Genomic DNA, 18,791 nt, shown 5'->3' with positions numbered 1-18,791 from the left:
AAAGCATAAAGATAAAAATAAGAAATGATTTGACGCTGGAAATATTTGTAACGAGAATCTTATGATTGCATATTAGCTAATTAAAGAGCAGCAAAAAAAAAAAAAAAAAAAAAATGCCAAATAGTCAAAGAGAACACACCGAAACAGCAACGAAGAGACCATTTCAAAAGCATCCCAAAACGAAAATACGGTCCTTCATTTCACATATGTTTCGACAGGGTTTTGTCCTAATGAAATTGACGTTAAATCGTATAACGAATTTGTGATTGTGATGACCATTAGAAAAACGTTTTTCACAACAATAGATTCCAGAGACTCAGAAAATTCTCACACAAAACATCAAAAGGTGGCCATTTATGAAAGAACGAGATTAATACCTTATATGTTTTGTCCTTAGATTCACTTCAGAAATGAGTCGGAAGTTTCCCATAAGACTTGTTCGTCTATTTTGCTCAAGTATTCGTCGTCAAGACGTTTCCAAGTCTTGATAAGTTTGATTCCTTCCCATGTGTCTCTTCCTTTCCCAAGCTTAGCTTCTATCACTCTTGCTCTTCTATGCCAATTTGGTCGTCCATAAGCATGGTATCCGAATCCTCCACCGTAACAAAACCATACCCCTTTTAGAGTTCCACAGAAATCATTAACATGGTCGTGTCCCATGAACGCAGCTTTTACATTTCCCATTGACACAAATGTCTGTAAGACTCCAGACTGAACAATAGAGCATGCCACTCCTTCCTGAAACTGACCGATAAAGGGCGTGTACCACAGTTCCCGAACTTCCAATATTGGGATGTGGAAGAAGGCTAACGCTGGCGGATTAACATGAATCCTCTGGCTATGACCCTGTTTAGTCACTAGTCAGTGAGTCTACTTAGAGGTAATGAATCTATGTGAGGTTTCCACTAAATATATTGACAGATGCTTAACCTCATTACCTGTATAGAAGTATCTTGAAGCCAACGAAGTTGTGATTCCTTGATCCATCCATAAGTTCGTTTACCTTGTACTATTTCTCTATCTCCACTATCAAAAAAGAAGAGATCAAAGACGGTACTATTCGCCAACACAGAACCAGGAGCACCGTAAACTCTCACTCGGTAATTCCCAAATCCATCGATTAACCTCATTGTATCTCCTTTAGTTTCATCTTCAACAAGTGGATTGATTTGAGAAACAGAAAAATCCATAAGAGAAAGGAAAGTCATCAATTCTAAACGGTTCAAAGTAGATTCATGGTCATGATTTCCTAAAACAGCAGCCCATGGGATTCCATATTCAATAGCTGGACCAATAGCTTCAAGAAGAGATTCAGCTGCATCAGTAGTACTTGATCCAAATATATTATCCCCTAATTCATAATCAACAAACAGAATCAATTTAGTCTTTAAACCTTCTCTGAACATATCAATTAGTTCATGAATTTTTACCAGTGAAAGCAATCAAATCAGGTCTCTCAGATTCAATCATCCTACGAAGAAACCGAGTAGTGTTGAGATCAGAACAATATTCGAATTCTGAATCCAACACATCTCTACATCGAGTAATCATCCCCATTCCGAAATGCATATCCGCGACCTGTTAGATATCAAATTAATCATATCAATGAGCAGCGAATTGCACAATTTATGATGATAGAGGATGAAACAAATCATGACCTGGAGGATTTTGAATGTGCCATCGTCACGGAATCGTAGAGGAAGATTCGGAGATCTTTTCAGGCGGATTTTGTTGTAGTTGATGTGTAATTTGTGTGAGATTAGGGATTCGATGAAGTAGAGAAGAGATACGATTAGGGTTAAGTAGAGAACAGTGTGTTTCCAGTTTCCGATTGAACAATTCATCCTCTCTTTGTTATTCGCCAGTTCGTTAAACGGAGACAACGAAGATAAAAATCTTGTTAACTTTCCAAAATTTGATTTCAAGTTCGTTATCGCGTTTGCAATCGCATACTCGAAAATAGCGTTGCGTTTGGTAGATTCTATTTCGTGTTTATGGCGGTTTTAAGCCTATTGGGCTTTTTGGCTTCATACTCAGCCCAATATACTATTGCTTTTTTTAACCAATTTGTTACTTTTTTTTTTTTTTCGTAACCAATCTTTGTTACGTTGAAACTTCTTTTGTACCATTAACATCTATGCAAATGTTATTTTGTTCCATTACCATAGTCATTAACAGCATCCATGCAAGATGTTATTTTTCTTACATAATCCTAATAAAAATATTTTCCCAAATTTAAAACGCATTTATATTACATTCGAAGAAGAAAAGAGTTACACCAGTCAAACCCCCACATTAGTAATGGAAATTTTACATATTGAAAAAGAAAGAACGAAAGAAAAAGAAACAAAAGAAATTTAACCGAAAGATTCTACTACTCGAACTTGGAAACTTGGACTTTGTTCGGAAGAAATGTAGCCATGTACCCACCAACACCCCCACCATATCCTTTGTTGTCAACTATACCCCCAAACACCATCCTAATTACACCCGTATCCTTTTTCCCTCCCTTTTTAACCGTTAGTAACCCCGTTTGAAAAACCTCCTTTAACCATCTTTCAAACGCACCGTTTTGAATCCCGTAAAGCTCCTCTACTAACTTGTCCTCCACGCTAAACCTAACTCCGCCTCCTTCTTCCCTCTCAGGAAAAATCTCCCTGAAAGCTGCTGTTATCATACCTTTTTCGATACCTGGTTCACATGACCTGTTTAGGACAAACCGGTTTTGAATCCGGTTTAGAAAGTTGCTTGAAGAGGAGAACTCTGTCTCCTCCTCTCCTGTTAAATCGCTTGAAATTGGACTGATCTCACCTTCTACTTCTTCGTCTTCAGCTTTTATGTTCAGGTCGAGGTAAGAGCTATTGAAACTCGATTGCCTAGAGCACACTTCCTTCTTCATCCAAAACCCATTCTCGATCGATAAATCCGATTCGGGTTTTCTCTTTTTCCCTGGACTCTGTGCCGTGATCTCCAAACCAATTTGCAAAACAGAGTCTCTGTTTCTCACATTCCTTGAATCCTCCTTTGTCAAAATAAAGATGGCTTGGCGATGATCGATACCGGTTTTAATCCTCCGTTTGTCCTCAAACCGATCAGCAAGGAGTTTCAAGAAGCGGGAATCTGCCAAATCAATGTCTTCAATCAAGAACACAACCTTCTCAGGGTTCTTCAATTCATAAGCAAGTAGCGTTGCCGGGCTGGCCTTTGACTCGTTTCCTTTCTTCTTAAGGTCAATATGAACCAGAGACTCGAAAGATCCGAAAACAGATTCAGATACAGTACGAGCTACTCTCCTCTTCGCGGTTGTGTCCCTGCCCTCGATTATAATCCAACTGTCTTTCTTCTTTGACACGCAATCCATTAAACTCTCAGCGATAAGACGCATTGTCACAGTTTGCCTTGGAATACTCTCCTCCAAAGCTTTGACCAAAGCGCTGAGCTTCAGTCTCGTATCTGTTACGGAATCTGATCGAAACAGAGAACGCCCCAAATCAAGAGTGACCGTCTCATTTCCCTTGTCATCTTCAGCTTCATTGATCGACTCACCCTTCTCATGTTCGTTTCCACCCAAATCAAACTCAATGGTGCAAGAATTCTGACGTCTGAATTTAGCAATCGAGTTTGTGGCTCGCTGATTCGGCTTCAAACCTAATGAATCAATCAAAGAAGTTGATTTCGAAGACTCATGTGATGATCCATAAGGCAAGCCATAGGGATAGTTGCCCATCATACTCAATTGTCCTGTCTGATTATGTAGAGTTTCACAAAACCTGTTCCATTTTCTCTTCAATCCCATTAACTCATCCTACAACACAATCAAAACACAAGAATTAGACCTTTGATGTATCGCTGAATCCATCATTTTTCTGTGTACTTAATTTCAAATGTTGTACCTTCTGTGAAGAACTGTCTGCATCATGAGATTGGAGCCAAGAAGGCAAGAGCTTGTCTTGATTAGCTTTAAGGGATTTGGCTTCTCTGTCAAAGCTAGTAACACATTCAGGACAACAACTCAGAACATGGCTTATTGTCTCTTCTTCCTCAGCTTTATCATAACCAGAAAGTGACTTTGTTGCATTCACAGTACTCATGTTCCTTGCCTCATGTCCACTGCAATAAACGAACGGTCAAAAACCAGAGGTCAGTGGCAATATCGCAAATAACATTTGAAAAACAAAACAGAAAAGTAAAAGGAGATTTTGGATTGTTGTTAAAAGAAGCCCTGTAGACAAAAAGACAAGATGTTTCCCTAATATAGAACGGTCTCTTAGCTATCAGACATAAAAGAGAAAACTTGAGACTAATTGACCAAAGTGGTAAAAGGGGTAAAAGTGTCCACACATTGCTACAAAACAAAACAAGAAAACACATAATTGAAAAGTTTCAAGCTTTATTATCAACCTGTTGCAGGATATATTCTCTCTACGATGTTTTAATTTTGTCTACAAGCAATAACCATTGAATATTACACCAATCATATCTAATCCGTTACCTATCTCCATATCATGAAATTCTAATATCCAAAAATTCCTAAGGAATATAAAATGTCACATCTCTATAATTTATCTACACATAGGTGGACTCCTATGTAGGTCCAGTTTTATAATTTATCAAATGAGACTGTATATGTGTGAATGGACAGGCATGGAGGACACAGAGGGTTTTGGCTTCAATGAGACACTGATCTGAGTAAGTCAGAGAACAAAGACAGACTCTAAAAGGACCATTTTCAAGTAAGCTCTGCAAAAACACAACATTATTGTTTTGAAACTAGACACAAAGATTCGATTTTTTTGTAAGTTTAAACATAGACATACTAGCTAGTGTCACTATCTACGCAATACCTTTTTGACCAACATCACAAAAAAGAGTTCACTTTTGTGAAAAAATAGACTATTTTACTTTAGAGTAATTAATGGTAAAAAGTAAGAAAAAGAGTTTACCTTGTCGCATGAAGGCTTAAGCCAAGATTAGCTGACGAAGGGACAGAGACAGGATGAAGTGCCCACAGTGTTTCTAACGAAGGTTGTCTCATTTGACACCTCATGTATGTCTGAAACGAAGCTGTTCCCATTACCCAAACCTTTCTGGTTTTACAATCATCATCATCACCATCGTCGTTACACTCAGTGATTAATTTCCCAATCTCTTCAACAAGATGATCCAAAGGACTGTAAGATGAAGAAATCTCATTGATTCCACCACTGTTGTTGTTTGTAATCTCTTTGACTGTCCACTTTAAGTCACCAGTGAAGATAATTGCATTTTTGCCACTCGTTGTTAAAGAGAGCACTTTCTTCCTTAACTCCTTTATGTTTAGCTCAACGTCTTCTCTTCTCATGAACTTGGACGCCATTGGCGAAAAATGAAACTTGACGAAATGGGTTTGCTTTAACTCACCGGTTTGATCGATTTCTCCTCTCTCTAGCTTTGCCATTAGCTCTGAAACGAAACCTTCAGTGAACGAAATTGAGTCTCCGACGATCACTGGGTTCTTCTTCTTCGTTTTCTTCCTCATAAGAACATCAACGACGAGTTTCAAATCGATTTCTCTCAGGCGTTGTTGTTGGTGATGATGAGAGGCGGAGGAGGAAAGTAGAAGTGGGTTTTGGTCTGGAGATTGGTTTAAGAAATGGGTTTGCCATAAAGGGAAGTTAGGGTTTATAAAGTTGAAATCTTTAGGGTTTTGGTAGTGGTGAAGTCGGTTGATGCTGTTGTGATGTTGTTGTTGTTGATCGGGAGAGTTTGGAGAAGAGAAGACTCCGACGGCTGAGCCACCGTAAAAGACGGAAGAAACGGAACAATCTTCGACACAGCTTTTCACGGCGGTGCTGTTAAATCCAGCTTCTCTCATGACCCGACTCACACTCGGGTCATCAAGAATGGATATAACCAACTGTTCAAGCTCTACTTTGACTGCCAATAACTGCGTTTGCTGCGTTTGAGGGTGCGTTTGCGTTTGTTGTTGTTGCTCGATACAGCCGCGTCTTTGGTGAGCCTGAGCTCTTTTGAGTGCAGCGACGAGAGCGTTTGCGAGAGAAGGCTGACCATGAAACATAGGACCAGGAACAGTAGGAAGCCTGTTGAGTGCGACATTGAAACAAAGCTCGAGAGCTCTGCATTGAAGAGGATGGTTTTGGTTATGGTGATGATGATGTTGAAGACGAGAAGGGGCAAACTGGTAATTAGTTGAAAAACCAGGGTGAGATTTAATGCACGCCCTTCTCAAAAGACTTGTCCTTGATGACAGTAATGTAGCTGCAACATGGAGAGGAGTGACCTGAAACAATAAAAACAAAAACTTTTCCATTAATAAAACATCGAAAGATCAAAAAGATCAAAACTTTAACAAAATGTTGAAGGTTTTGTTAAGAAACCTGAGCATGGCCTCTTCTCCTAGCTAAAGTGAGAGAGTGCTTCAAAACAGAAGCAGCCTCTGTAGTGAGTGTCTGTTGAATCGTATAACCACCTGTTCGCATAACTTGTAAACCCTAACCCTAACCCCCCACCCCCACGTTTTGAAATTGAAAAAAACCTCTCTCGAAAGCTTTCTGATTTCACTGAAAAACTTCTAATCCCAAAGCTCCCTCCTTTAACCACCACCCCAAATAGATAAACCCACAAGAGAACTAAAACAGAAGAAACAAAAGGAACTTCCTTTCTTATGTTTGAAGACTGAAGAAAAGAAGAGTCTTGAGAGAGAACTCAAGAAATGAGAGAAGAGAAGAAGAAGATAAGTAAGAGAAGAAAGAGAGAGAAGAGACAGAGGTTTAAGAGAGTTTTAGACAGATAAGGAAATTAGACCAAGCTGGTTCCTTTATACTTATTTCATGCTGTGTGTTTTCTGTTCCTATTGTTGAATTATTTTTTAAGAAAAAGTTGGTTTTTATTTTTAAATTTTTCGAAGGGTTTTGATCTCATTATAATGCTTTTACTTTATGATGGGTTTCTTTTTGGACAAATGAGCAGCTTTTGTATGCTTTTGATTTTTTGCATTTCACTCAACTTTTTTGTCTTCTCTCTTTTCTTTGTTCCTCTCCTCTCATTTGGTTTTACAGTAACAGTGCAGCTTCAGTGTACTCATCATATCTCTTTTAATTTTTGGTCATTATTAGCGAATAAGAGCATAAAAAAAAGCTGTCTTTTTTTCAAATATATACTAATTTACACATTAATAACTTGTGGAGAAAAAATCGTTTTTAAAATGCATGCTAATTGAATTGGACATTTGTAAAAAGTAAAAATTTATTCATTTCTTGGTTAAGAGAAGTTTTGTCTCTTTTTGCATTGATGTGCGTAGGAGTGACCAAACAAAGATCTTCTTGATCTTTTTATGTATATCTTAGGTTGGTCCTAAAAAGGTTATTTAGACTCGCATTTGTTTAATCTCCAATAAAGGCATATTTTTATCGAAAATTATAGTATCATTTTTATTGTAATAGTGAAAACCAATTAATTACAAGAAGGACAAAAGAGATGAATGAGACTCTCTCTCTCTCTCTCTCACTCACTCACGCCAATCCTCGGAGAGAGACAGCATTGCATTCCCGGAATACTGCAAAAGCAACCTTCTGTCTCATCTCTCCCTCCTTTTGTTTATACCACATAATCATTTATTATTTTATATAAACTTCAATCAATTTTGGTCTTAAGTGAAAGGTATTTGTCAAAAAAAAACTCTTGTAGCTCCTCTGGTCTGCTAAGGCTAAGTGCTAACGTGTGACGAGAACGATCCTCAAGAATTGCATAAAGAGAAGAAGTAAAGGAAGAAGGAAAACAAAATGAAATGTGTTCGGTACAAACAAAAAAGGGTTAAGATTTATTTTTGTGACAGTAATATTTCATTTTCTTACTCATACCTATTAAATTCAATTTAATGTAAATCTTAGTTATAAACTTATAATAATCAATTAATAAATTGAAACTTAATTTGGTATTGCAAATAATTACTTAAATTGTGCAAAAATCACAAAAACATATAGTACTTAAGAAACAGAGGGAATATATTTTTGAGTTGTCTGATACAAAAATTCCCAACAATGTTATTTACCATAAAAATCCCAACAACCCACTTTAATACTTCTTTTTCCCCACTAACTAAAAGAACTATAAAAAGAAGCAAAAACTTAGAATGTCGCCCAAAATTAGCTTTAGAATCATCTTTGTTAATACATGTTTCGAACTTTGCATATTGGTAATGACGAACTAACTACTGTAACTATAAATATTTTGTATGTTTCCAAAAAATTCTTAATATTGATTGATTTCATGAAATAAAGAAACTTTAAAAGATTTTGATTCAAAAAGCGGCTAAGGGGACCAAGATTAAAATGGTTGCCCGCGGATATCGCTCGAGGATTGGTCTATTTCAAGCAATCTCTTGCTTGCCCACATTAGATATGTTGCATGTGAAAATCTCCCACCAAACATTCTTAAACGAATTGTATTGTAAGTTTGTAACATATAGATAGTGGACAAAAACGCTCTTTGTTTTCATTACAAGAACTTACATTGAAGTTTTACTATAAATACTTAAATAGATATAGTCTTGTGGTTCATCATAAAATTAAGTTGATTTAAGTGAAGAACAATCAAATGCGAATGTAATTACTCAAAAAGCTAGAAAATTAGTGATTAATCTTGAATTTGAATAGATAGTAATTGGTTTGATCATGGTGTTAATGGACTCCTTAAACTCAAAATAATGTGTTTTTCTCTCGACTATTGTGCAAGCACACTATCGTCCACTTGCCACTCTTGCTTTATTTCCCAATAACACTTCTCATCTATATAACGGATCTTATTGAATCTCTTTTCGGTCAAAATTCGAAAAAGAAACTTCATGGTAAAAGGGCTTTATTATATTCTCTTCATCAACATATATGTCTTTATCCATGTGTATAATTAAGTAATTTAGTTTAAAACCACGTGGTAAAAGGACTTTGGTGTTAACCCCACCATGCATTTGTTGTTTGACCGATAAAAGAACTCACAGCAAAAAAAATGAAACGGATTAACAAGATAGAAGATTAGTGTTTGCTTTAGATTACGTCGTCTCAAAGACGTAGTTTTTCATTACAAATTCTATATGCTGCATTTTCTATCGTCGGATAACTCTTTTTTTTTTTTTCCAACAGCTGTAGTTCTTCATTACAAACTATAATCCTAAAACAAATGTGCTATACTACGTACCATAAGATTAGTAATAGTATAGTCATCAATGCGGTATCGGCATTGTTCGTCTGTGGCTAAATTTTTGCAATGGATATATTCGTGAAAACATTTGTAGTAGAGGTCGAAGCCTCAATCAATAAATTCGAAGTGGAAGATGTAAAAATGCAAATATATAGGTGCTACGAATGAAAATTGTCATATACTTTTGAGATTTTTATCACTGCGACTTGAATAACATTTTAACTGGTAACAGTACTGCACTTTTAAAAGGTTTAGTGGATAAGTCTGTGTTTTATTTTTTGGAATTTTCTGATCATCGAAAACAAATATAGCAAACAAAAATATACGCTTTACCACTGCATGAAGAAATCTAATCTATCATAATTCTTTGCTAATACAGATAATCAAGACATCTTTGTGATATCATACTCGATCTTGTTTCTAACCTTCGAAGTCAAAAATGTCGTCTAGAGTTGAAATTAATTCATGCCAAAACTAATACACATCATGGGTTGCTTTTGGCTAAACTATTTAATTAATTTGTAGATTATATACCCTCATGATTAATAGCAAACACAGAAAAATGTTTAACATTAAGAAAAGAAAAAAGGCAAAGAGAAAGCTAAAGATTTTGGTTCTACATGATATTAGCTAATGAATATTGGAGCACTACTTTGCTCTTAGTTTAGTGTAATGATCATAACTTCTAACTTTTGTGTAATCAAAGAAGCCAAGATGGGTCTTATTATGGTGGAGAGAGTCCAAATCATTGGGGAATAATATTCCCATAGGACCCATGAAATGAGAGAAAGACCAAATATAAATATATTTAATTGAGACTACTCTATTTGCAAGGAAAGTATATACTTTTAGAGAAAGATTGATGAAGAAAAATGCAAATGAAGTTTTCTTTAATACTGATAAGGAGCTAAAGTGGCAAAGTTTGGAGTTCTAATGATTTGGTTTGCATTTTGCCTTACATATATCCAGCAATAGTTTGGAATACAAAGATGACCCCATCATTGCAAATGCATCTTGAGTCTATATATTAAAAGATATATAAGCAACTTCATCGAAAACGGAAATCTATTCTAAGTTTGAGATCAATCAATAGAATCGTTAAGACTTAAAGCCCATGAGGTGTCATAATCGATTCGGTGTCTTGATAGTGCTTTTGACCATTATTGTTAATATTTGATATTTGGACAGTTATAATTAATATTGAACTTGGAAATTTTAAAGAAGAAAATAATAAACTACACCTATTTCTTTTTCTACCTTGTGAAGTATTTACAAACTCTGAAACTGAAACTACATCAAACATCGCAACGATGATTGTCGATATATTATAATCAATAAGAAAGAAAAATATCAGAGTTTGAAATTTTTTATTTATTTTAATAACGAGTTTGAAAGTTAAAAACACGTTTAGGTTTAGCTAGCATAAGTATATGATCAGACCAATAATGCCAAATAAAAACACGGGTTTGATTTTTTTTGTTTGGATATATTGGCGAGAAAATTAACAAAGGAAAAGGTTTACAAAATTCTAAAATAAAAAATTGAAAAAGGTGAAAATGCATGGGAGTGTGAAAATGAAAGCACATAACTTTACGTTCCATATTATACGGTTTCCACTAATTTGTTTATCGCATTAACGAATAAAAGGCGAACCTTTAATTTTCTGCAATACTACTACTTACTTCTTATCAGAGCAACATATATACATTTAAAAAATATATATATATACATTATGCAAGATACTTTTTGCCTATAAATGTTTGTGCTAGTTAATTTTTGTACTTATTTATTTAAATTATTATTATCTGGTGCAGTAAAAATTCAACTTTAATTATAGTGTTGACACATCAATACCTATATTAACTTTAAATGTGGATGTAACACATCCCTCTTGTTAAAGGTATATCAACGCAAAGGGTAGACCTATATATTGTTCTATGATATTTACGAATATGGATCTAAATCAGTGTCTCGCAAACTAGTATAGACGGGCCGATTATGTATTGTCATTTGTGATAGAACTTACGTGCTTAATATTACTAATATATGTATGTCATCGTGAAAAACTTAAAAAGTATTTATACTTTGTGTTACGTATCGCTGCGAAAAATATATGTACGCATTAATTTTGAGGTTTAGTGTTTATAATAATAAATTATTCAAAAAGATATTAGCTAGGTATGAGACTGTAGAATAGATATGAAATTAGAAAGAAGAAAAAACGCATGTTAATTTTATATGGAAAAGGGCTTTTTGGTGTTCATCGGATCTAAAGGGGACAGGAGTGATCATTAAAGTATTAAAGGAGAAGGGGAAAAAAAGGTAAAGAGAGAAGGTTAAATCCAAGGGATAAAAAAAGGCAAAAAAAAAAAAAGAGTGTTAATTATTTTCTTTACCTTTTTTTCAAATGTTAATGCTTTTCTTCTTTTGCATGGAAAAGATAAAGAAACTAATCATCATTACTCTCTCTTTTCTTCTCTAATCCCAATGAAGCATGAATCTCGATCGATCAAGCTTTTATGAAAATTGAGTCTACAAAGGAACCCACCGGATCATAAAGAGGGTTTGATCTTTTGAGAATAGCTGAGATACTTGTAAGAAATGACTCAGATTTTAGTGTTCGGGTTTAAGTGTGGGAGAAACTCGGTGAAAGAGAGGGTTCGAAGTCTGTTGTGATTCAAGCGTAACCCGTGAGGCGAGCTGACTAAAGTCATAACACGTGAGGCGAGCTGACTAAAGTCATAACACGTGAGGCGAGCTGACTAAAGTCATAACAAGCTTGAGGGCGTTTTGGTCTTTTCGCATGAGCTATGTAACTATATCTTCTTCTTCTTCTCTGTAATTCCGTTAGATCGGGATAAGAGTTTGTTGAGATCAAAGAGAGAGAGGAGTGTAGTGAGAGAAAGCTTGAAAGCATTGTAACAGAGACTAAGTTTCCAAGTTCTAGTGGATTTCCGGAGAGGTTTCTCCGGCGAGACGTAGCGTTCCGGTTTGGAACGTGAACTCGTTAAATTCTCTGTGTTCAGCTTTTCTTTTACTTTCTTTCAGTTCTGATCAATTCGATTCTTAGTGCTGAAGTTGATTCGTGTGTTTGTGAGATTGAAGTGAAGTTAGATCTTTACAAATTGGTATCAGAGCTCACGGTTGTTGAGCGAGTGCGAATCTAAGATGGCAGGAACTCCGATCGTGATCTTTGATGGATCAGGAGATTTTTCTTTGTGGAAAACAAGGATTATGGCACATCTAAGCGTCATTGGACTTAAGGATGTTGTCATCGGAACATCGTCTCCGCCGCTCACTGCAGAAGAAGAAGAAGATCCGGAGAAAAAGAAGAAACGAGATGCAGATGATGCAGCAAGGCTTGAGCGATGTGATAAAGCGAAGAATGTGATCTTCCTTAATGTTGCAGATAAGGTCTTAAGAAAGATCGAGCTATGTCAAACTGCAGCAGAAGCTTGGGGAACTCTAGATCGATTGTTCATGATTCGATCTCTACCTCATAGAGTCTTTACTCAGCTAAGTTTCTATACTTTTAAGATGCAAGAAAACAAGAAAATCGATGAGAATATTGATGATTTCTTAAAGATTGTGGCTGATTTGAATCATTTGCAGATTGAGGTGACTGATGAGGTTCAAGCAATTCTGTTGCTAAGTTCGTTGCCTTCAAGATATGATGGTTTAGTTGAAACCATGAAGTATAGTAATAGCCGAGAAAAGTTGAGGTTAGATGATGTGATGGTTGCAGCTCGAGACAAAGAAAGAGAGTTGTCACAGAGTAATCGATCTGTATCAGAAGGAAATTTTGCTAGAGGAAGACAAGAAGGATCTTCCAACAATAACCAAAGAAATAAGGGTAAAGGGAGATCAAGATCTAAGTCTCGAGATGGTAAGCGAGTATGCTGGATATGTGGTAAAGAGGGACACTTTAAGAAACAGTGTTTCAAATGGCTTGAAAGAAACAAAGATAAAGGATCAGGATCAAGTTCAGACAAAGGAGAAGCGAGTATAGCTAAAGCTGAATATGATCCAGCAATGGTTCTTATGGCAGAAGAAGAGAATCTATTTGTTTCAGGGAATACTGCAGACGAATGGGTTCTAGATACAGGCTGTTCTTTTCACATGACACCAAGGAGAGATTGGTTTTCAGATTTTAGAGAAGTGAAATCTGGTTATGTTAAAATGGGAAATGATTCTTTGTCTTAGGTAAAAGGAATTGGAAACATAAGAATCAAGAACTCTGATGGGACACATATTACTTTAACAGAAGTGAGATACATGCCAACAATGTCTAGGAACCTAATTTCTTTAGGAACCTTAGAAGACAAAGGATGCTGGTTCAAGTCTCAAGATGGTATTCTCAAGGTGGTTATAGGATGCTCTATTGTTCTAAAAGGACAGAAAATCATAGAGTCAGTTTCCCATCTGCTCAGCATGTTACAAAGGAGAAGCTAGCTTATATCCATTCAGATTTATGGGGATCTCCTCATAATCCAGCATCTTTGGGAAACTGTCAATACTTCATCTCCTTCATTGATGACTATTCCAGGAAAGTGTGGATATATTTTCTGAAGAAGAAAGATGAAGCTTTTGAGAAATTTGTTGAATGGAAGAAAATGGTGGAAAATCAGTCTGATAAGAAGGTTAAGAAACTCAGAACTGATAATGGCTTAGAGTACTGTAATCATTACTTTGAGAAGTTTTGTAAAGAGGAAGGCATTGTAAGGCACAAGACTGTTGCTTACACACCTCAACAGAACGGTGTCGCTGAGAGACTCAATCGAACTATAATGGATAAAGTTCGCAGCATGTTAAGTGAAAGTGGTATGGAAAAGAGATTTTGGGCAGAAGCTGCTGCTACAGCAGTGTATTTAATAAATCGATCTCCCTCTACTGCAACGAACTTTGAGCTGCCAGAAGAAAGATGGACAGGAGCGTTACCGGATATGAGTTCATTGAGAAGGTTTGGTTGTTTGGCTTATGTACACGCAGATCAAGGGAAGTTGAATCCTAGAGCAAAGAAGGGAATATTCACGAGCTATCCTGAGGGTGTTAAAGGATATAAAGTTTGGCTACTTGAAGAAAAGAAGTGTGTCATTAGTAGAAACGTGATATTCAGAGAGGAAATGATGTACAAAGACCTTAAAACTGATTCTCAGAACAGTTTCTATGAAGAAGTCATGGAGAACATAGGAGAAGGTTCTAATCCGCTGATATCTAATATCACAGATCAAAGTATTACAGAACAAGAAAGCGTTGAGTAAGGTGGAGTTACTGAAGAACAGATTATTAATGAACAGAATCAAGTGCAGACAGAAACTTATGAAGAAGAAGAAAGCAGTAGTGATAATTCTACTGAAGAAGTGGATCTCAGTAACTACCTACTAGTAAGAGACAGGGAGAAAAGGACTGTTAAGTTGAACAGAAGATATAATGAGTCTAATATGGTTGGGTTTGCCTACAATACAGAAGATGGGGGTAAGTCTAAGCCTAAAACATACCAAGAGGCATTAAGTGATCAAGATTGGGAGTTATGGAATGGAGCTATGAAAGAAGAGATATCATCCATGGGAAAAAACCACACGTGGGACTTAGTAGATAAACTAGTAAATGCGAAAATCATTGGTTGCAGATGGGTCTTCACAAGGAAAGCTGGTATTCCCGGAGTGGAAGCACCTAGATTTAAAGCTCGGCTGGTAGCCAAAGGTTTTACACAGAAAGAAGGTGTAGATTATAATGAAATCTTCTCACCAGTTGTTAAACATGTGTCTATCAGGTTTATGCTCTCAATGGTGGCTCAATTTGACATGGAGCTACATCAGATGGACGTTAAAACAGCGTTCCTACATGGATTTCTTGATGAAGAGATATTGATGGCTCAACCTGAAGGTTTTGAAGATAAGAAATACCCTGAAAAGGTATGTTTACTGAAAAGATCCCTATATGGTCTAAAGCAATCTCCTAGACAGTGGAATCTGAGATTTGATGAGTTTATAAAGAGTATTGATTTCACTAGGAGCGCTTATGACAGCTGTGTATACTTGAAGCAGCAAAGTGATAAGGTCATATGTGTATCTACTCCTATACGTATATGACATGTTGATAGCTGCTAAAGAAAAGTCAAGTATCATGGAGTTAAAACAGTTACTGGGTAAAGAGTTTGAGATGAAGGATTTGGGTGAAGCTCAGAAAATTTTAGGCATGGAGATTGCTAAAGATAGAGCTGCAGGTGTGTTGACTCTGTCACAGGAAGGTTATGTGAAGAAAGTTTTGAGATCTAGTCAGATGGATCAGGCTAAACCTGTGTCAACACCATTAGGAATCCATTTCAAGCTCCGAGCAGCTACTGAAAAAGAGTATCAAGAACAATTTGACAGAATGAAGATTGTACCTTACTCAAACACTGTTGGAAGCATCATGTATTCAATGATAGGCACGAGGCCAGATCTTGCTTATCCAGTTGGAGTGATCAGTCACTACATGAGTAGACCATTAAAGGATCATTGGCAAGCGGCTAAGTGGGTCTTGAGGTACATGAAGGGGACAGAGAAAAAGAAGCTTTGCTTCAGAAAGAATAAAGACTTCTTATTAAGAGGTTACTGTGACTCTGACTATGGTGGTGATTATGATAACCGGAGGTCAATCACAGGTTATGTTTTCACTATTGGTGTAAACACCATTAGCTGGAAATCACGGCAACAGAAGGTGGTAGCTATATCTACTACAGAGGCAGAATATATGGCATTAACTGATGCTGTTAAAGAGGCTTTGTGGCTGAGAGGTTTTTCTGAAGAACTTGGTTTTGCACAGGAAAGTGTAGAGGTGAATTGTGATTCAGAGAGTGCTATTGCTTTGGCAAAGAACTCTGTACATCACGAAAGAACAAAGCATATTGATATCAGGTTACATTTCATTCGGGATATCATAAATGCAGGTCTGGTTAAAGTGGTGAAGATTGCAAGTGAATGCAATCCTGCAGATATTTTTTCAAAGGTATTGCCCGTGGAGAAGTTTGAAGGAGCATTGCATATGCTCCGAGTTACTGAGAACTGAGAGGTGAATCTCAGGTACCGGAGGGGAGATCCAAGAACTAGAACAAGTTGAGACAAGGAAGACAATCAGAGTCAAGGTGGAGAATTGTAAGAAGTGACTCAGATTTTAATCTTCGGGTCTAAGTGTGGGAGAAACTCGGTGAAAGAGAGGGTTCGAAGTCTGTTGTGATTCAAGCGTAACCCGTGAGGCGAGCTGACTAAAGTCATAACACGTGAGGCGAGCTGACTAAAGTCATAACACGTGAGGCGAGCTGACTAAAGTCATAACACGTGAGGCGAGCTGACTAAAGTCATAACAAGCTTGAGGGCGTTTTGGTCTTTTCGCATGAGCTATGTAACTATATCTTCTTCTTCTTCTCTGTAATTCCGTTAGATCGGGATAAGAGTTTGTTGAGATCAAAGAGAGATAGGAGTGTAGTGAGAGAAAGCTTGAAAGCATTGTAACAGAGACTAAGTTTCCAAGTTCTAGTGGATTTCCGGAGAGGTTTCTCCGGCGAGATGTAGCGTTCCGGTTTGGAACGTGAACTCGTTAAATTCTCTGTGTTCAGCTTTTCTTTTACTTTCTTTCAGTTCTGATCAATTCGATTCTTAGTGCTGAAGTTGATTCGTGTGTTTGTGAGATTGAAGTGAAGTTAGATCTTTACAATACTCTTCTAAACAGAACTTAAGCGAGGCTTTAAAAAAAAAACTACCAAAAAGTAAAACTATACGCGCAAGAAAAAATATGTTCTTGATAACCTTTTAGTTTGATAATTAAACGATATTTTTTTTGTTAAAGATAATTAAACAATATTTCCATTTTATTATGCAGAGTTTAGTTAACATTATAAATTTATAATCATAATCAATATGATGAAGTATAGAAATCGTTGTTTTAGTCTGGTTTCTTTAGATGAAATCAAGATTAATGTAAAAGTACGCATTTTTTTATGGTACACTTAAAAGTACGCGCATATGTAATGTGAATTATGCAATTTTTTTTATGGTAAAGTTAAAAGTACGCGCATTGGTCAAAACTTAAACGTTTTATGTTTGTGATTATGATTTCATGATATGATATCGTAATTATTATAACAAAGAAACACATACGCAAAAAATATGTTGCCTAGATTTGGGTCTGGATATATAATATCATGATTTTTCTGTATAATCTTTGGCGAAAATGTGAGAGTTGAACCATCAATGAAAATGAGAAGAAATTTAATTTATTAGCAAGAATAGCTTCAAATGAAACTGTATCTTACTTGTAAGGTAGTTTTGTTATGTAAATTTCAAAAAATAAAGCACATCGTTTTCAAGAAATGGGTAAGACACAACAAAGGAATTAAGGAAAAAGAATCATAGTCTCCCTTTCGTAAATAGGATGCAGAGCTTTTGAGATTTTATTTTCCAATGCTTCGTTACCAAAAACATGCATAAGAAGAATATGAAAATTTAAAATACAAAGCTCTATGCTACAATAGTGTTTCTTACAGTGAAATTGAACATCTATAAGTATTACGTGTCTAAGATCTAGAAAATAATCCTCCAATTAATGGTTTTGTAGGCGCAGCATCATCTCATGTATACATGTACTGAGGGAGTCGATGATGATGATGATTTCATTTGTTGAACATGCATTTTTGCGTGCAATCAAACTGCGCAATTCTTCATTTCTCCAAACCCTCTCTTTGATCAAGAGTTTCTTTCTTTGAAACCTTTCAACTTTTTTTCCACTTTTTTTTTCTTTCTTTGAAACCTTCCACTTGATCGGGAGTGATTGGTTCCATAATTGATTATCTTCATCCCATGCATGGTCATATATATGTTTCAACGCAGAGAAGTGTTAGTCTAACACTTTCTATATGTACCAATAAATGATGGATCAAGGCATCATAATATTTATTACAAATGTCAATCGATATTAACCAATAGCAAACAAATTTGTACAAGAATATAAAAGAATATCTTGTCTGAAATTGTCAGATTCTATGTAAGCTTTTATAGTTGATTTGATGGAAGAAAGCTTACATATAGACAGTTGAATTAAACATACTCGTGTATATCTATGACGCTTCTAATCTCAAACGGTGACAGATTCGAGGCATTGAGAAATCACCATTTGTTTGTGTCTCTGCTCATAAATATATTTTATAAAAAAGTTCACTTACAAGCCAATAATTTGTAGCCTTATCTAGGTTCTTGTTTGTCTGAGAAAAAATTATCATAAGCGATTGAGTTGTATAATGATAACAAACTAAACCAAATTTATTTGGGTAGTCAAATGTCGGTTTTTTTTTTATATAAAATCTCAAATCAACAATTTCACAAATTTTGGATGAATATTATAGCTAATGTTCAAAAGCACAATACACAGAGAAACTTCTGGCGAACATAATGTATTAGTGTAGCTGAAATAGTGAATTATATTACTTCCGATAGAGAACGTAACGTAACGTTCAAAAGTATTTTTGTTTGATTGAGATTGTTTTTATTAATGTTGGTGATGCCTACATTTTATTCAATACTGCAGAAGCTCTGATTCATATGTTCAGGTAACTTTATTTA

At 35.9% G+C, this 18,791-nt stretch overlaps 2 protein-coding genes, 1 long non-coding RNA gene and 1 pseudogene across 4 annotated transcripts; 1 reads left to right on the top strand and 3 right to left on the bottom strand.

The window, feature by feature from the left end:
• Nucleotides 1-92: 92 nt before the first annotated feature.
• PAP28 (purple acid phosphatase 28) lies at nt 93-1,890 on the bottom strand. Its single transcript, NM_125096.3, has 4 exons — nt 1,659-1,890; nt 1,431-1,578; nt 939-1,351; nt 93-846 (listed from the first exon to the last, which is right to left on the bottom strand). Exons 1-4 carry the CDS (start codon nt 1,842-1,844, stop codon nt 400-402), a joined length of 1,194 nt encoding a protein of 397 aa, NP_200524.1. The 5' UTR covers nt 1,845-1,890; the 3' UTR covers nt 93-399.
• A 264-nt stretch (nt 1,891-2,154) lies between these two features.
• On the bottom strand, nt 2,155-6,823 carry AT5G57130 (Clp amino terminal domain-containing protein). Its single transcript, NM_125095.4, has 4 exons — nt 6,378-6,823; nt 4,944-6,280; nt 3,894-4,110; nt 2,155-3,805 (listed from the first exon to the last, which is right to left on the bottom strand). The coding sequence occupies exons 1-4, from the start codon at nt 6,477-6,479 to the stop codon at nt 2,375-2,377; spliced, it is 3,087 nt and encodes a 1,028-aa protein (NP_568849.2). The 5' UTR covers nt 6,480-6,823; the 3' UTR covers nt 2,155-2,374.
• A 5,540-nt stretch (nt 6,824-12,363) lies between these two features.
• AT5G57126 lies at nt 12,364-16,245 on the top strand (annotated as a pseudogene; the record flags this gene model as incomplete). Its single annotated transcript has 1 exon — nt 12,364-16,245.
• A 1,527-nt stretch (nt 16,246-17,772) lies between these two features.
• AT5G08705 lies at nt 17,773-18,005 on the bottom strand. The gene has a single exon (NR_143098.1). It is a non-coding gene; the product is annotated as an other RNA (long non-coding RNA).
• Between the last annotated feature and the right edge of the window lie 786 nt (nt 18,006-18,791).

This window comes from Arabidopsis thaliana, chromosome 5, assembly GCF_000001735.4.
Source record: "Arabidopsis thaliana chromosome 5, partial sequence".
Lineage (NCBI taxonomy): Eukaryota > Viridiplantae > Streptophyta > Magnoliopsida > Brassicales > Brassicaceae > Arabidopsis > Arabidopsis thaliana.
Note: the sequence above shows the minus strand (reverse complement) of the source record. Positions and strands in the feature narration are given on the sequence as shown.